The sequence below is a fragment of the Prionailurus bengalensis genome, chromosome B2 (genome assembly GCF_016509475.1).
Source record: "Prionailurus bengalensis isolate Pbe53 chromosome B2, Fcat_Pben_1.1_paternal_pri, whole genome shotgun sequence".
Lineage (NCBI taxonomy): Eukaryota > Metazoa > Chordata > Mammalia > Carnivora > Felidae > Prionailurus > Prionailurus bengalensis.
The window spans coordinates 75,016,424-75,035,221 of NC_057349.1; the positions used below are offsets into that span (position 1 = coordinate 75,016,424).

An 18,798-nucleotide genomic window follows, 5' to 3' on the forward strand; every position below is an offset into this window, starting at 1 on the left:
AAAAATCACTTATCTACCACTAGCACTTTTTTTTTTAAAGGTTCTTTTACAGAATTTCTTCCACTTCACAGGGGAGTCAAGAATCAGTGCATACCTGGGAAATGTTAAAAACTAGGAGAATAGCAGAAAAAAACATTCCTAATGTTCTTACTACATGCCTACCAATAGTCACTGTTCATAAAGCATTTTTCAAACATTATTCAAGGTTTCATTTTGAATCAAGTTGAAGAATGAAAACACAGTCTCAATAAGTAAATTCAGTTGCCTTTAAAGAAGAAACTGTGTTAAATGGGCAGCAAAATCTTCACATTATCTCCAGAAATATATTCAATAGCTAGAAAAAATAAGCAAGCCAAAATAATTTCCAAGAAAGTTGGCTGACTTAAATTCAAAATGCATTAAATGCTTACAAGACTATGCCCTAGGTAATTTATGGCAAACCACTATAGTGGTTTAGTAAAGTACCACTATAGGGGTATAGTAAAGTATACTATACTTTTTATTCAGAGAATCACTTACCTGTGTGAGGTCAGGAATGTCACCTTTATCAATGCCAACTTGCTGCAGATTAAAAAAAAATAAGTTACTAATGGGAATTTTTAAAATTAATTTCTTTGCATTTAACAGATTACCCATAGGATTAGTTAAGTACGGCTCAATCCTGGTATAAAAGAATTGTCAATCTCACTTTGAAAATATGCTTTGTGTAGTTTTCTACTCAATATAACAGAGCAATGATTTTGTTAATGTAGTTAGATATAACAAATGCACAGAATTTTACTGGAACCCAAAAAAAGACTTAAGAAATTGAAATATAAAATGTAAAGGTTTCCTCCATGGCTAATGGCAACTAAAAGCCTAAAACAAAATTCTTATACTAAATTTAAATTAATTATACTCAGTAAGTCCTCTGGACAGGGAATGTTCATTTTAATAACTTGTTCAGAGTATAGTATCCACCCCTCTTCCCACAGAGAACCATTTTGTTTGTTGCTTATGTATCCTTCCAGAGTTTCCTTATGTATATCCAAGGAAACAGGAAATATATAAATACATATTCACTTCCCATGTTACTATACAATAATAGTGTATTACATACACTGGGCTTATATTTTTCATTTAACGATGTATCTTAGACCTATATCCACATTAACACATAGAGTTTCCTTATTTTTACAACAGCGTCTTCTCCTATTATTTATTTATACGAGTCATGTATTAACAAACACTGAAGTTGCTTCCAATCTCTTGCCTTACACATAATGTTGCACACACCATTTTGCACCTGCGTGGATACATCTGTAGGATGCATTTATAGAAATGGAATTACTAGGTAAAAGCATATGTGAATTTTTAGTGTTGGTAGCTTGGGGAGAGAGGTAAGGGAGGGAGGAAGAGCAGAAAAAGAGAAAGAAAGAACAAGAAAAAGCAAAAATATGGGAATATATTAATGAAGTGAATCAACGAAGAGAGTATATAGGTGTTCACTATATACTCTATCAACTCTTTTGTAGATTTTAAAACAATTCAAAATAAAAATTTGGAGAAAAATACAAATCATAACTTAAATTCTCTCATTTTATGTAAATAATGAAATTTAGGCTCAAAGGAACAAAGTGGGTTAAATTAAGTCTCTCTCTTTGAGAAATGAACTGCTTTGATGTTGATGGAAATGCAGAAGCCAATACATGAAGCGTAAATGTTCGGCTCCTACAAAGACAATAAGACAAACTGGAGGTCGGAAAATCTACCCATGTGACAAATGCTTAACTAAGTTATTTCTTTTGCTTTCTCTCTATATACAGCAGGGTTTCTCAGCCTTGGCACTATTCACATCTTGGGATGATAATTCTTTGGTGGGGTTTGTCTTGTGCACTGTAGGATACTGGCAACATCCTCAGTCTCTACCTACCGGATGCCTGTAGACTTCCCCCACCTCCAGTTGCGACAACTAAAAATGTCTCAAGACATTGGTTGCTGGGGAGTTGAGGGGAGCATTAATTGTCCAGTGTGAAGAACCAATGAGGTAGAGCACTGACCCTCATCCCTCTAGAGCAACTTAGGTTGCAGATTCCTCCCATATGTGTAGACTTTACCTGCTAATGACTGAACTCTGACTTTAGGGAAGCTACTCCTGCTTCCCTGAACTCACTTAAATATTACAAATTATGGAAATTATAAACTAAGGTAACTTCATTCCTTTTATTTCTATATTTTAATACCTCTTTAGGTGATCCATTAAAATATTAATATGAATGAAGTCAGCATGTTTGAAATTAAAGTACTATGGATCTTTAATATTGGGATCTTCTTGGCAAAAGGTGATGTGTTTCTCTTAAATAGTTAACACAACTTTCTTGAACAGAAAGACATAATTTAGGAATTCTTCCTTGACACTGCTATTTTCACTCACCTGAACTTCTGAACCATAATGTAATTGAAGGCTTGAGCTGAGGGGTGGCTGTATTACAGAAATCTCATCACTTTCTGTCTGCAAATATTCTGGGAGATATAACTCCTACGACTTGGTATTTATCTTAGAATAGCAAACTAAGAATAACTTACTTCTATAAAAAAGGAAGTGTGTTTAGCAAAAACGCCTATTACCTATAAAACAACCATTTTACAAAGTTTCAATTCTCTGCTTTAGGAGACTTCATTGTAAGAATTCAAAACATGGGAAGTTTTCTACACTTTAAGCAATTCTTCTGGGATATTTGAATATTTCCATACTAGTTGTTTGACAAGTCTATATTTATTTTAGTATGGCAGACAATTCATTAACATTTGCCAAATAGCCAATATACACAGTTGTATTTTAAAAATGACATTCTGCAAGTCTTCTGTACATTCTTCAGGAAAATGGCACTAACTACAAGGTAACTATTTGGTATGAGTCCACACATATGCACACCACACAAGAGCTGTCTGGTAGAGAGGGAAGCTTTGTACATGTGTTAAGAAATTTCTGTATTTACCAATCATAACCAAACCGCTCAACACTGGTATTCAAACAATTAATGTCTAAATTATGAACAATGTAACTTAAATAAAGAAAACACAAATGGTTACTGTTAGCCCATTGTGGGTTAGCATTTATTCTATGAAAAATAATTTTGTAAATTAGTATCATTCTATAACAAAGTCCTGGTCATAATGTTCAAATAAAAGTATAATACTGTATTCAGTTATTTGAAGAGAAACTCTCAAAATGACATTGAATTTCTATATATTTTCTTTTCGACAGCCTGACATGGGCCCAGGCTGACATGAGGTTATCAAGAGACATAAAATAAAGTTTTACATCTAAAAACAGAATGGGGCACCTGGTTGTCTCAGTCAGTAAAATGTGCGATTTTGGCTCAAGTCATGATGTCATGGCCATGAGACTGAACCTTGCGCCAGGCTTCATACTCAGTGTGGATTCTATCTTCACACTCAGCTTGGGATTCTATCTCTCTGCCCCTCCCCTGCTCACTCACACACACTCTCTCTCTCAAAATAAACAAACATTAACATTAAAAAAATCCAGAATGAATCAATAAATACCCCCTTTCTCATGAAGACCTTGAACCCAGCCTTAGCGATTAGAGAAACATATACCCCAGGCTGTCACATGCCCAGCTCCTTACCTTAACATACACAGTAAGAGATAGGAAAACTGACTAGCATGTGCACCAAGAATTAATGAAACAATGAAAGGATGTTCTGCTCTGATGCTTAGGCATTATTGATCTTTTCACAGAAAAAAAGGGAAATTTTTACTAGATTATTTTGATAACTAAGGCTAAACCACAGGAAAATCTTATCAAATACAAAAAATAAAACTTGTGTGTCAGCAAAAGTGAAAGTTTCAAGCAATTCTATCCCTCCCTAAAGACAACCAACATCAATAAACCCATGAGAAGTACACATGAATATGCTTTAATGTATATGTAATTCCTATACACTCTTCTTTACTGCTTCCCATATTATATACAAAAAAAGACTTTTATTCTGATTACAAACTATTTGGATCAAAGGTCAAGAGGTAGCACTTTATAACATTATTTTAGTCTCCTAATATGAATGTGACAATTATTATTCCTTGTGAATAGATGAAATTTGAAAGATAGATAATGCACGGACTACAGTGCATTGGAATTGTGTGTATAAAACGCTTGTTCTGGTGTTATATTCTGAAAATGGCAAAAACATGGCATGAATGTCCAATATCCATGGCATCATATGCTTCAGAACCCCCCCTTACACAGCACTCCAGTTAGTGCTAACAATTCGTTCACTGACATGTAAGAGAAGAACCAACTGGTCATCCTGCCAAAGGACTATAGTAACAATGTCATATCTTCCAATATCAGCATTCATCAATAACTAGATTTCATAAAACACTAACTTACAGGTAACCTCAGGAACACCAACTGTATGGTTACCCAGTTATTATGATTAAGAACAAAGAGATATCCTTAAGAAACAATGTATAAACTTCATAAAAGTAATGAAATTTTCTGTTTAATTTTTTCATTGTGTTTAAGTCATTGACAAAGTAAGAAGGTCATATTTATGACTTCTACACACTAACAACAATACACAGACTTTCCTAAGGGCTTTTCCCCACAGGGATCAGTAAAAAGGAAGCCCTTCCTTACAATCAAAGATCACCATTAATTAGAAGGGGAGATTAACCACCTTGCAGAGCTGAGAATCTGCTCAGTGTCCAGCACACCTGTATTTGAACACAGAATGATCATTAACTGGGATGCAGGAGTGCAGAATACAGTTGTGGATGAGAAGCTGGAGGACATGACCTCTGAGTTCACTTCCAATCCTAACACACTGGGGCTCTGGGACAGAATGTCTTGACATATTATAAACCCTACTATTGACTCCAGATACATAAATTAATATTAACAAAATTAATATTCTTTGTTGGAATGTTTTTCCAACAAAGCTTAATATTACTTACCTCTGCAACCTTGAGAAATTCAGATACTCGCGTCATTCTAGTTAGAAATCGTTTGTAAATTTCTAGGGCATCTTTACATTGTCCTTTCTTCATTTCAAAAAACTTTTCTGGAAGAGATAGACAAGCATTTTGAAAAGGCTATTGTATTCAATTTTCTTCTAAGTTTATGTTAATACTATTAATTAAAACCTAGGGGTGCTTGGATGGCGCAGTTGGTTAAGCATTGGACTCTTGATCTCGGCTCAGGTCATGATCTCATGGTTTGTGAGCATCAGGCTATCGGCGCAGAGCCTGCCTGGGATTCCGTCTCTCTTTCTCTCTGCCCCTCTCCTGCTTGTGCTCTCTACTCTCTCTCTCAAAATAAATAAGTAAACATGGGGTGCCTGGGTGGCTCAGTTGGTTAAGCGTCTGACTTTATCTCAGGTAATGATCTCATAGTTAGTGGGTTCGAGCCCCGCATTGGGCTCTGTGCTGACAGCTCAGAGCCTGGAGCTTGCTTCACATTCTGTATCTCTCTCTGCCCCTTCCCTGCTTGTGCTGTCTCTCAAAAATAAATAAATAAATAAATAAATATTAAAAAATAAAATAAAAATAAATAAACCCACAATTTTCGAATCACCTAAATGAATGTTTGGATCAAAACACCAGGCCTTAAAACCCACATGAGGTACTAAAGCACCTAACCAAGGAGACCTGCAAAGTTTAAGAGCAGTGTTATGTTCTAGGTGTCTCAAACGAAGGCATTTAAACAGTAAAAGCACAATTAAAGTAGAAGAACATATGAAATGTCACAAGTGAAACTCATGATCCGTATGTCCCAGTACCCTGCTTTATCAAATACTTGCTGATGATCTCAAAAGTTATGATTGTGTTCTACAGCATTCTTTTCTTGCTAGCTCATCATAAAGCAATAAACTTATCCAAATTAAAGAATTCTTTAAATTGTCTACACTCCTTATAAATTGATATTTTTGTTGTCCATAAGTGATTTTTTTCAAACATTATAATGTGTCTCTTAGTTACAAAGTAGTGGAGTTTTGTGAAAACCATTTGGTTTACCAAACTCATCATGACTTTCTAATACATAATTGTATCCTTTTTCTTAACCTTTAACTTCCTAGACAGAAAAACAGAGGAGGATCCGTTTGCTGCTCTCTCTTGCATTCCCAAGACTGGAATTCACAATCAGTAAGGTACTATAGCTCCATTATACTTACAGTATATGAGTGTATTTTCTCCATACATCTTTGGAAGGAAACCATTACTTTATCACTATTTTTTTTGCAGCCAGTCATTCACAGTTCATTCCGTCAATAATTACTGACATTGCACATGGAGACACAGTAGGCCCTGCCCTAGCTTCCAGACAACTCTAGATAATAACTGAAGATAATTCACTATTCTTCATTATGTTGTATTTTCACATTGTTAAACTCATGCTATTTTTATATTCTCTCATATTTTAAAGTTCTTAATTTCATTCAGCATGTAATTTTACTACCTTAAAAGTATTTTTAATTTTCTCAAGAAAGGTTTAATAATATATAATTACACAAAGAACTAATTATTGAGGGTAGCTACTCATTACCTTCTGTTGACAGTCTGGGTAATTTTACATTTAACACAGACCTCCGCTGTAGCATTCAAGGGAAGAAAAAGATCAAGAAAACAAACACATACTGTTTTCCACTTGAGATTTGAGACGGAAGTGAGGCTTTTAAAAAATGGCCAAATCTAACCCAAAGGTATTACACTAAGTGAAGCAAGTCAAACAGAGAAAGACAAATACCATATGATTTCACTTATATGTAGAATTTAAAAAGCAAAACAAAAAATAAACAGACTCTTAAATTCAGAGAACAAACTTGTGGTTGGAATAGATGAAGGGAATTAAGAGGTCTAAACTTCCAATTATACAATAAGTCAGTCACAGAGATGAAAAGTACAGCATAGGGAATGCAGTCAATAACACTGTAATAACACTGCTTCCCTTCCCTTCTATAATACTGTAATTACGCTGTATCCTGACAGATGGGTACTGCCCTTATGGTGAGCACTGAGTGATGACATATAGAATCGTCAAATCAAAATGTTGTACATCTGAATGAATATAACATTGTGTGTCAGCTGTGCTTCAATTTTAAAAACTGGCCAAATATAATCTTTATCCACCCATTTCTGTTGTCTAATGCTACAGATGGAATCATGGTGCTATAAGGGAACAAGTATTTTTTAACTTAAACTTTTGAAAAAAATGATTTATTCTGGTAAAACATAATTTTCTTTCTTTCTTTTTAAATAATCTTCACATAAATAATTTTTTCCAAATGTCTAAATTACTTTTCTTTACTAATCTAACTTTATTTCTTTGCATCAGATCTTCAGCAATAACACAAAAAGAAGAATCAACTGAATAATCTCAATTTATTTTTAGAACTAATGCATCAGAATTTTGAGCAACTTGTCTCCTCCGGATACTTTTTAAATTGTTCTTACCTTTCATGGTAATTTAGGATATGGTAACAAAAGATATGAAATTATTATGGCTTTAGGTTATAATTTCATAATTGTTTCTGTAACAGTGGTAATGACACAGTAAAGCAACATGTACTGAGAAGTGAAGCTGTGAGATTCCCTTGTCCCCTCAGACTAATACTCTTAATTTTTTTAATATTTATTAATTTAATTAATACTCTTAATTTTTTAAATATTTATTTATTTTTGAGACAGAGAGAGACAGAACATGAGCGGGGAAGGGGCAGAGAGAGAGAGGGAGACGCAGAATCTGAAGCAGGCTCCAGGCTCTGAGCTGTCAGCACAGAGCTCGATGCGGGGTCCGAACCCATGAACTGTGAGATCATGACCTGAGCCTATGTTGGACGCTTAACTGACTGAGCCACCCAGGTGCCCTGAGAAATTAATATTCTTTTAAAAAATTTTTTAAATGCTTATTTTTGTGTGTGAGAGAGAGATGGAGACATGGAGACAGACAGACAGACAGACAGAATCTGAAGCAGGCTCCAGGCTCTGAGCTGTCAGCACAGAGCTTGATGTGGAGCTCAAACCCATGAACCGCGAGATCATGACCTGAGCTGAAGTCAGACGCTTAACCGACTGAGACACCCAGGTACCCCAAGGAATTAATACCCTTAACAGAAGGGCTGGGTTATCCAGAAAGGAGCCTCTGTCTTTATTTCATACTAAAGATAACATATGTTGATTTTCAGTAGTAAATTTCAAATCTGGCCTTTGTAACGTAATCTTTATAATGTGTTGATAAATTCCCTTGTCATATTAGTATTAATTTTCATAGAACAACTGTCCTAATGAAAAGAACCAGATGAAAAGGAATCTCATCCTGTGAAGTACACTGAGGCAGTGCATGTGGCCTATTACTAATGAGCATTCATCAGAAGGAAAGCATCTTCTTGCTCGCACATCAGAGTTTCATCATAGTGATAAAATGTTTGTAAAGATTTGCAGCACCACTATTGATTCCAACATTAGATGCAGAGAATTGTTCGTGAAGTCTTTAATTAAAGCTAACCCATAGTGCATTTATAAACCTAACTCCCAGCACTACTTAGTAAACAAACAAAAAAACCATACCTGTCTCAAAACACTCAGGATAGCAAGTGTACATATCTTCTAGAATGTTACTTTCACATGAGCAATTTGACAGCAATGTTGAATGAAGGCCACTCAACACCAGAATATGATGAGGCAAGAATGCACACCTCTATGTCTTTTGAAGTCAGGTCTTTAATATGAAGATACAACTCACCTTTTCTAATGTTAGCCAACAGACTATCTTTTTCAAATTAGATGAAATAAAAATATATATATTGCATGGTTATTATTTTAATATAAAAAGAAAATGCATTCTTACTACAGTCTTCTTTCTGAAGTCAAAATAAAGTAAAATAGCTGCATTTAAGTAGATGTTGAAGACAATCAAGGAGAATCACATGGCTTCACATGGTTTTAAAGTTTGTTTACTTTTGGGGGTGGGGTGCAGAGGAGGGGCAAAGCGAGAGGGAGAGAATCCCAAGCAGGCTCTGCACTATGAGCACGGAGCCCGACGCAGGGCTCAATCTCATGAACCGTGAGATCATGACCTGAGCCGAAATCAAGAGTCAGACACTTAACCAACTGAGCCACCCAGGCGCCCCTGGCTTCGCATGTTTAATTGCTAAGAAAATTGTAAAGGCAGTAAGTCCAGTGTTCTTGAAGCAGAGGTAGGAAACAAACAAGGACACACACTAGTGAGAGGGCACAACTATAAATCAGCAGAACTTCATTTCTGACTGGCTAAGGCGTTAAGACGAGCAACTCAAAGATAGCAGGTTTTAGTTTTAAAGGACTTATATATCAACAGAAATAAGGAGATTAGGAAGGGCAAATTCAAGAGTTCATTTTTTAGAGATTGCTGAATTTTAAAAACACAGTATCTAAATTTCAATATCTACAAATAAGGCCTGCAAAACTGAAGCTTAGAAGAAAGGTAAGGGCTTAAACAACAGATTTGAGATTCGTATCTCCATAGGAAACCATAGGGTTTTCAATGAAAAATATACACACAAAAAACTGGCTAGAAATGGACTTCAACAAAAACTCAAATTTATGAGTGGTAAGAAGAGTAAAATAAGCCCCAAAAAAGGGAAGGAAGATCTGTTATTTGGTTTACTGAGAAACACTCTCACCTGAAATAAAGGTAACACAGTGTTGCATTACATATTAAGGGCAGGTATCTTTCCCCAATAAGGCAACATCTCTAAGACCAGTGTGTCTGATTGCCTTACCCAACCTCCATTCTCTCTCTTTCTAGACTCATGAGAAGCCAGGAAGCTAGATGCAAAATCAGTTCTGTAAATTAGACAGACCTGTGAGAGATGTGGAAGGTAAAACGGAAGCAGAAACCATTTTTCCTGCACATTTTTAGCTATTTCTGTCACAAGAAAGTTCCTAGAAGTGTGAGATACATTATCTTTCGGTAGCACTCCACTACCCACCCTCCAGCTTCCCAGGTTTTGAGTAGTGGTTACTCCTACTTGATGTGACTCCCTGCTTCCTGGAAGGTAGCCTCAGGTGTCCGTTCTCTAGCTTCCTCAGGCTGCAAGGCAGCTGAGGCGGTGGCAGCAGCTTCTTATTTTCCGTGTACTTCAGAAATAGTAGCTTCCCTGGTGTGTGAGAATTTATTGTTCTGGAAGTCATTCAGGAGGCTGAGCCTAGACCAGGTCCTAAAGGCTTCTGATAATTACTTAAGCACCCACCTCCCTACATTAGATCCTTTTCTAAATTTAGAGTATGTCGAGTGGTTTCTGTTTCTTGAGTAAGTATGTTGTATTTGGTATTTGAAGTGGTTGTAGAAATCAGGCCCTCAAAAATGTCAAAGATAGGAATCCGGGATTAGATGTGTAACCGGCTGGATCCGAAGGCAGTGATGACCGCCCACAACTATCAAAAAATTCTCACAGTCTGTGCCATGCAGGAGTAAAATAATTACTGAAATCATCACCTCTGTTTTTCTCAAATGAGCAGCTAAAATGAAGCTTACCAGACCAAGCCGCTGCTGAGACAGACCACCATGATGGGAATAAGGCAAACAGAATATAGAGTGAATGGTTGCTCCTGACTCCAAAGAACAATGACAACACAGGATTTTTAATTACTGGCTCAAGGCACCAGTCAGACAGTGATACTCCAAAAGTGCCCTCAAATAATCTTATCTCTGGCAGACACGGGCCTGTCATCACTCAAAGTCAGAGTCTAATCTTGTAGGTTGCTGAATTACAACATATGTCGTTAAGTTAAATTCCCAGCCTCACCACAGTCTCCTTTGTGAAAGTTAGGATGTTTATTGAGAAGGAAAATTGCAAAGGAGAGTGCTTGGGTAGATTCAAACCAAAGTGAGCTACTCTTGCTAGAAGAAGCTTTTCCTTCTCTGTCTGAGGAGGCTGTTCCTGCCCTGATTGGAGATCCTATAATCAAGCCACCTTTCATGAGGGAATGAAAAATTTTCTCATGTCCAATCCATCTACTTCATACCCCTTTCCCTTTGCCAACTGCCTAAATACCTAGAATGAGATTTAGAAGCCAGCATGCCCTAGGGAGACAAGTACAAAGTCTGACCCAGGAGGAAAAAAATATACAGGCTAAAAGAAGTGCAAGTTCTTACAAATTTCTGTTGGCAGTAGGGTTGCCAGATAAAATACAAGACACTGATTTAAATTGTAAATAGATAACTTTTTAGTATAAGTATGTCTCAAATATTGCATGGGACTTACTAATACTAAAATAATTATTCATGGGGCTCCTGGGTGGCTCAGTTGGTTTGGTGTCTGACTCTTGATTTTGGCTGGGGTCATGATCTCACAGTCGTAGGGTCGAGCCCCACATGGGGCTCTGCCCTGGGCATGGAGCCTGTTCGGGGCGGGCTCGCTCTCTCTCTCTCTCTCTCTCTCTCTCCCTCCCTCTCCATCTGCCCCTCCCCCACATGCATGCAAATGCACATTCTCTCTCATAAAAAATTATTTATGTTGATCTGAATACAAATTTAAGTAAGTGGGCATCTTGAATTTTTCCCTGTGAATCTGGAAACCCTCACTGATAAAAATGTAGACAGCTGGTATAGATTCTAAAGGTTCTGACCAGGAAAAAAAGTGTATTTAATTAGATTTTGTATATAATTGATAATTTGTCAATTTGGGTGAACATGCCACAAAACAGGGATTCAAAAGCTAGCCTGAGTATCTGGAAGTAGCTCTAAAATAGTGATTCCCAAACTGAAGTCCATGACCAGAAGCAAGAGCACCACTCAGGACCTTACCAGGAATGCAAATTCTCAGGCCCTACCCCAGATCTACTGAATTAGAAAGTCTGGGTTGAGGTTTAGCAAGCTGAATTTTAATAAGCTTTCCAAATATTCTTGAGAAATGTCCTCGAAACACAGCCAAGAGCACTTTTTCTTACTCTTCTGCAAAAGGGACCCTTACCAGGGTGACTATACCCAGGGGAAGGGGACATACCCAGACTTTTCAGGAACACTGACGCTAAGCTGATGCTACTCCCTGTGGACCCAAAATGTCACTATTCATTCTACCAATTTGAGTTGAAGTTTTTTGGGGATTAGGTGATAAAAGAAAAGTGCATCCAGTGGATATATTACACTATCTGTGGTTATTTCCTCAGTTTCCTGAATATATATTTCTAATAGAAACACTATGAAACTAGCAGAGTCCCCACACTGGTTTCCTGACCTCTTGAAAGACACAGGGGTAGCAATTCCATCATTTCCTCAGTTAACCTGCATATCTGGTCTGTGAAATGGGTTGTGGATAGAGATTTACAATAGGTTACTGTGAATCTGATCAGGTGATGACCCCAACTTGCAGACTCCCAGATGTATCCTCCTTACCAGCATAAAATCAGCATTACTCTTGACACCTGATGGGTAGCTATCAAACCAGCAAACTCTTTTATCTCTATCTCAATAAACAGAGCCCATCAGAAGTAGTTTGCTTCCATCTGGCAGGGATGATATCATACACTTTCTGTCTTATTTCAAGAATATCAACCTCTCTAGCTGTCATGATCCCATGGGTTATCACGCTAATGATATCAGGCTGACTGTACCCGGTGGGCAAGAATTTCAGTAATGCTGGATGCCTTGATAAGTCACATGTATGTCATGGGGTGGGAGACAGAATTTATGAAAGTGCAGAGACCTGCCACATCAACAAAGTTTCTTAGGGTCCAGAGGTCCCCTCCATGTCAAAGACAAATTGCTTCACGCATCCCCTATAACTAAAATGTAGGCAAAAGTTTTGCTGAGCTTTTTTAGTTTTGGAGGTAGCATATACAATATGTGTGTGCTCTGCTCTAAAATGAGTATCAGGGATGGTGTCAGATATAAGTAGGATCCAGATCAGGGGAAGGTTTTGCAACTGCTCCAAACTAGAGCCACATGGGCCTTTGTTCCCACAAACCTAAAAGTACTCAAAGTGTCTGCGGCAGATCCAAATGCTGCAGAATGCATCTGGCACACTCCAATAGGAAAATACAGTGGAAGCCTCTGGTGTTTGGAGCAGCGCCATGTCTTCTTCAGACAGTAACTAATCTCCTTTGGAAAAACTGTTCTTGGCTTGCTTATAGAGGCTGAGATTCTAACCATAGAATATCAAGTGATCATAAGACCTCAATTGTTATCTAATTTACAGACCCATAAGCTGGGCAAGCGCAAGAACACTCTATCATCAAATGAGAGTGGTATGGAAGAGGTCAGCCTCAAGTCAACTCTGAATACCCGTGCAGGCTGTACAGACAGATGGCTCATATTCCCAGCACACTGACTCTTCTGCACTGCATCTCTCCCTCCAATCCCTCTGGGGAGTTCCCCATAACCAGCAGACTGAGGAGAAAAAGAATTCAAGGTTGGTTTAGAGATGGTTTCTCATGCTGGCACTAATGAAAAGTGGTTTGCTGAATCATTAAATCCCCACAAAGGGATGACCTTGAGAGTGGAAAGAAATCTTTCACTGTAGGCCAAACTTCAAACAGTATATCAATCTGAATTCTACTTTAGGTCAAAGGAATGATGGTGAGACAAATGGAACTACCCCAAAAATATGAGCAAACTGCTGCCTGGATGACCAGGGACTTAGAAAAAATAAAACTGGAAGATGGGTGACGAGGTCTGGAGAAAAGGAGTGGGTGGACCTCTCAGAAAGGATAAAGAGCATGAGACTATTTTCATTCCATGCAAATGTAGACCAAAGGCCATATGCCACAAAAAGGTTCTCAATGATCGGGGGGATAAGAGGACTCCATACACTGATGAACAAAGTGATTACATCAGAACGGAGGTTGTGAATAGGTCCAACCACATAGTCTGATGTATCTGCCACTGTTGCTAAGCCCTTAGTCTGTCAAAAGCAGAGATCAATGCTGAACTTCTACCACGGCATCATAATCCAGGGAGTACAGAGTCATCCTCCAAGTACCAGGTTAAGGATTAATTCCTTTTACCAAGGAAAAGAGCATAATAGATAATTCATCCTGGATATGGATTTATCACCTCTGCCCATAGTGCTTTGCCAGTGCCACCATCTGTGGAATTATTCCCCATCACGGTATCTCACACAATCCTACTTCTATTTTACTGCACAAGAAGTGAGACAACAGATGCATCCCACAGAATTTGTCAGTCGTAGCATGAATCCCTTCAGTCCAGAAATAGCTGACCTTACATAATGATGGAATGGTCTACAGAAGACACTATTTTAAAGGTATCGAAGAAGATACTTTAAGAAGTTAAACACTCTAGTATATGCTCTGAACCACTGGCCAAGATATGGTACCTTTCTCACCACTGTTGGGTTATATGGGTCAGGGACCCTAGGAGCTGGAGTACCCCTTATACTTGATGAGGTGACAAGTGGCTTCCTATTCCCTACACATCTCTACAGGTGGTACCAGAGGTAGCTGTTAGCACAGTAGAGTAGAACATATTGGGACTTAGTCCAAGAGGCAAAGCCTAGAACCTTCAGTAATTCCAATACTTTGTAAGCACCAAAATCCCTGTATAAAATCCCTTCCTGCTTAAAACATCTACAGTGCTGTTTCCTGCACTTACTCTTGACTAAGAACAGAGAAATGTGACCTCGATGAATCATATATTTAGATTATTACATAGTAAGTCTATGGTATCCAAATCTTTGCATTCTGATACAGTCTTTATTCAAAGATACCATACCATTAGCAGTTCTACATACCAAGTAAGTTAATAACGCCATCATTGTAGCAAGCAAAAAGTTTAATAAGATCTTTGAAAAGAAGCATAAATGCAGCATTTATGACACCATTTGTTAGCTCATTTGGATGCACCTAAAAAAAGATAAAAATTTAATGTTAATTGCATGTCATTAAATGACAATTTTTCTCAGAGCACATGGAAATGTCTCAAATGATTACTAAGAAATTAATTCACATTCTATAAATTTGTATAACTCTTTTAGTAACTCTACCAATATTAAAATATGGACTGTATACATATTTTTTGCTTCAGTTTCAGTCAGTGGAGTTAGTCCTATCAGTTATAAGACATCCATACATCCTATTTGACCAATGATCCACAGGTCAATCAAATACACTTCTAAACATCTAGTCTTTTGTTACTTTTACTATACTATATTATATCCTTCCACTTCCCCTATGTAAAGGTCTCTGTGGAAGGGTTCAAAGGGACCTGAAGTGACTTAGGAAGGAAGCACACACATGGGGAGTAGACACCTTAGTCACCGACCTCCAAAATAATTCTTGAGACTTGTAACATTCACCCATCCACCAAATATTCTAATCACAAATGCAAAGAAGAATAATTTCTCCTCATCCCCAACCCTTGTTCCCAACTCCTCAAGGGTCTGTTCTTTTTTCCTGTATGACCACCCCCCCCAACAAAGCACTGTTTTTAAGGGCAAGAAAAGCAAAGAAAAATAAATGAATAAAGAGGAAAAAAAAGTTAAGAGAAGCAATTCCATAAATACTTAGTGAAATCTTTACTGTAAAATCCATCAAAAAAAACAAGATGTTTTGCTGATTTTACTGAAATTTCACAAGAGATGAATGTTGTGACCAGGACTCAGTTACAGATTAAACTGTGTAATGTTAGCAGAAATTTTAAGTTACTAATATTGGAGGGAAATCTTTGTTTTAGGCAACCACCAAAAGAGAGGAAAACTAATGTGAGTCAAGAATCTTCTCACGTGTCAGAAATATTTTATTTTTGTGAATCAGACATGTTTACTGAATTTTAATTTTGAAATAATCATAAATCCACATGCAGTTGTAAAAAAAAATACAGCAATTCTATGTACAATTTATTCAGTTTCTCTCAATGGCAACATCTTGCAAAACTACTATACAATATCACAACTAGGATATTGATATTGCTACAATCCACCAATCTTATTCAGATTTCCCCAGTTTCACTTGTACTTATTCAGATTTCCCCAGTTTCCCCACTTATTCAGATTTCACCAGTTTGTGTGTGTGTGTGTGTGTGTGTGCGTGTGTGTGTGTGTGTGCGCGCGCACGCGCACGCACGCAGTGGGTGCTTTTCTTCATGATCTTATCACATAGTAGGTCAGTGTATTTATCACACTCAAGATACAGGTATGGTTTTAAGACACATATCACATTGGTATCGCTAGGAAGAAAGATGATGACAAAGCAAAGATAATTCTCTTTGGTGGATCGTATCACCTAAGCTATCTATATAAAATGGCCTCTAAGAGCAGGCTAAGTTATTTAGCTGCCTAAAGGTACATCTTGTAGCTTCTTCATCCTGTCAAACACAACAGAAGACCATCATCCTGTTCTGAAGTGGGGTTCTGAGAACACACCATTCGTATTTTTCCATGACTTAAGTAAACACCTGGTAAAGTGCCCAAACTGGGCAACCAAGGTCATCTCTACTGTGCGAAGAGCCTAAACGAAGTGTTCTTCTAGTTCATTGAAACAGGGGAGATCTAAATCTGCTTCCTGAGCATATTCCCAGCTTTACCTGTAGCCCACCTTCAAACAAAAGACAGTATTGACTGTGTAAGAAACATTTTCTAGTGAGATACATACATCAAATTCAAGCAGCGCATCAATTTGTCCCTGCAGTATGGGCATACTCTTTAGTAGCTTTTCAGGAGCCATTGTCCTCATTACACCATCGGCCCTACAATTTTTTTAAAAAAAGAGAAAGATAAAACTCACTTGTATATGGAAAACTCAAGACCACATGCATTCTTCTAAGCTGCCCCCCACCATTTCCCTGTTAATCTTACGGGATGATTTTGAGATATTAAGAGGCTGTAGTTGATTACCCTCTCTACACTACTTCCTCTTACCCGTTCTTGCTCCTCAATCACACAGGCAATGCTTTCTTTTTCTCTGCATTGCCCTAAGGAAGAAAGCAGTGTGGTCTGGATAAAAGAGATCAGTTGAATTATTGGATGTACTTTTCCAAATCTATAACAGAGGTATACGTTTTGTGAATGCCAGTTTATTGGCTTGTTTTTGAGAGAAAGAGAGAACACATGTCTTAGAAGCTTTTGAAACCTGTAGGGCTGGGAGTGCAGAGTGTATACTATTAACTATCAGGGGGAGAAAACTGCAAGCGGATATGCACAGTTTGGCCAAAAGGAGACAGAATTTAACTAGCTGCAGAGGACATAACCAGAGGTTCATGACGGAGGGTGCATCAGAGAAGGCACTGAACCCTGTGCCTACCCACAGGCCTCTTAGGGGGCCCCTGCATCCAGTGATGGCAGTATTGAAGTAACTGAGGGAAATACCCAGGTGATATGAACAGGCTAATGATGGCAACTTTCAGGGTCTCTCCCACTTCGAGGGTAGGGAAAGCATCCCAAAGTATCCTTAAGTGCCCATCAAAGGGTGTAGAAGTTCCTAAGAAGGCTATGGACCTACTACAGAAAGGCCACAATGCAGCTGGGAACAACAGCCATGGCTGCCCAGGCCCATGTAGGAAGTCAGAGGAAAGCATGTAAACTAGAATCATCCATAATGAGAAGGAGATGAAGTAAAAACCGAAAATTCTATAAAATGTTCACTCACAAGAAGCTAATTATTTTGAATGGGCAAGTTTATATTGTTCACCACCATGATAAAAAAAAGTGTATCAAAGCTAAGCCAGGGTCAGTATTAGAAAAAAAATAGAATTTTGTCTTTTTGTGTGGATTCTTGAGACTAAAATATTAAACTTACAATATCTTGCCATTATTTCAAATCAGGAACAGATACAAGATCTGCACAAATTTATGGCAGAACACTTCTGATGAAATTCAGCATCAATTTAGAGGGAAATAAATGATAATCATGTATTAAAATCAAGTGCTTCTCTTTCGATGAGGTTTTCTAAATCCATGGTTAGTATTACTAATCAGTTCAATTGTGTGTGTGTGTGTGTGTGTGTGTGTGTGTGTGTGTGTTCAGTTTTGCCTCAATCAAAACACACTGAAATAACTACTGTCAACTAGAGCCACTGTACTTTGAACTTGGAATGACCTTTGTTTAAAATTTCTCCATTTAAAATTATTTAAAGGAATATATGTGTTTAAGAATTTTGAATTGATTTTAACAAATAAAATGTTATACCATGTCAACTCTGGGCAGCAAATTAGATTTTCTGCATGAAAATATACATGAAGTAATACATATTACAATCTCAAGGCTGAGTTCTAAAATACTATTGAGTCTCTTTTTTCAGGTGATTGTAAACTGGGCCTTCATGACCAAATTATTTGGCATTTAAGCTTAGTTAAGGAAAGTAGAGTATTCCCCAAAGACTTACTCTGTTCAAATAAATATGAGAAAGAAAAAAAACCCCAAACATACCCCTTCTTCACTCTGGCAAAATCAAATGCCATCTGTCTGTAAGAGAAAGCCTTTTCATTCAAATATCTACTATAGCGCCTTATGAAGGTAGACATATCATAACCTGGGGAGAGGGGCAGAAGAAGTAAAACTAATTAATACAATACCTTCAATTGTGCTTTGGTTAGTACCAATTTTTTTAAATTCCCCAAATGTAAATAATGCTAGAATGAGGTCACTAAGTGTATCAGAAAGGCCTCATTTTAAATCCTACTGCAAGCAAAAATACTTTAGGCATGAGACATTCTAAGACATTTCAATTTCGTTATACTACCATCCTTGTACAGATTAATTATCTTTTCTGATTTTCCTTGCATTTTTGTTTATCATTTCAAAGAACAGGCTGTTTCCGTCTTAATACGCATAGCTACCTGAGAACTACCTGCTTGATG

At 37.5% G+C, this 18,798-nt stretch overlaps 1 protein-coding gene across 14 annotated transcripts in view; it reads right to left on the reverse strand.

The window, feature by feature from the left end:
• SNAP91 (synaptosome associated protein 91) overlaps positions 1-18,798 on the reverse strand; it is a 149,118-nt gene that overhangs the window by 77,825 nt on the left and 52,495 nt on the right. For all 14 annotated transcript variants that reach the window (XM_043593028.1, XM_043593027.1, XM_043593022.1 and 11 more), the window contains exons 5-9: positions 18,368-18,470; positions 16,595-16,688; positions 14,737-14,848; positions 4,964-5,070; positions 520-561 (exon numbers count right to left, since the gene is read on the reverse strand). In XM_043593028.1, coding sequence (XP_043448963.1) covers positions 520-561; positions 4,964-5,070; positions 14,737-14,848; positions 16,595-16,688; positions 18,368-18,470 — 458 coding nt within the window. The remainder of the gene's footprint in view (positions 1-519; positions 562-4,963; positions 5,071-14,736; positions 14,849-16,594; positions 16,689-18,367; positions 18,471-18,798) is intronic.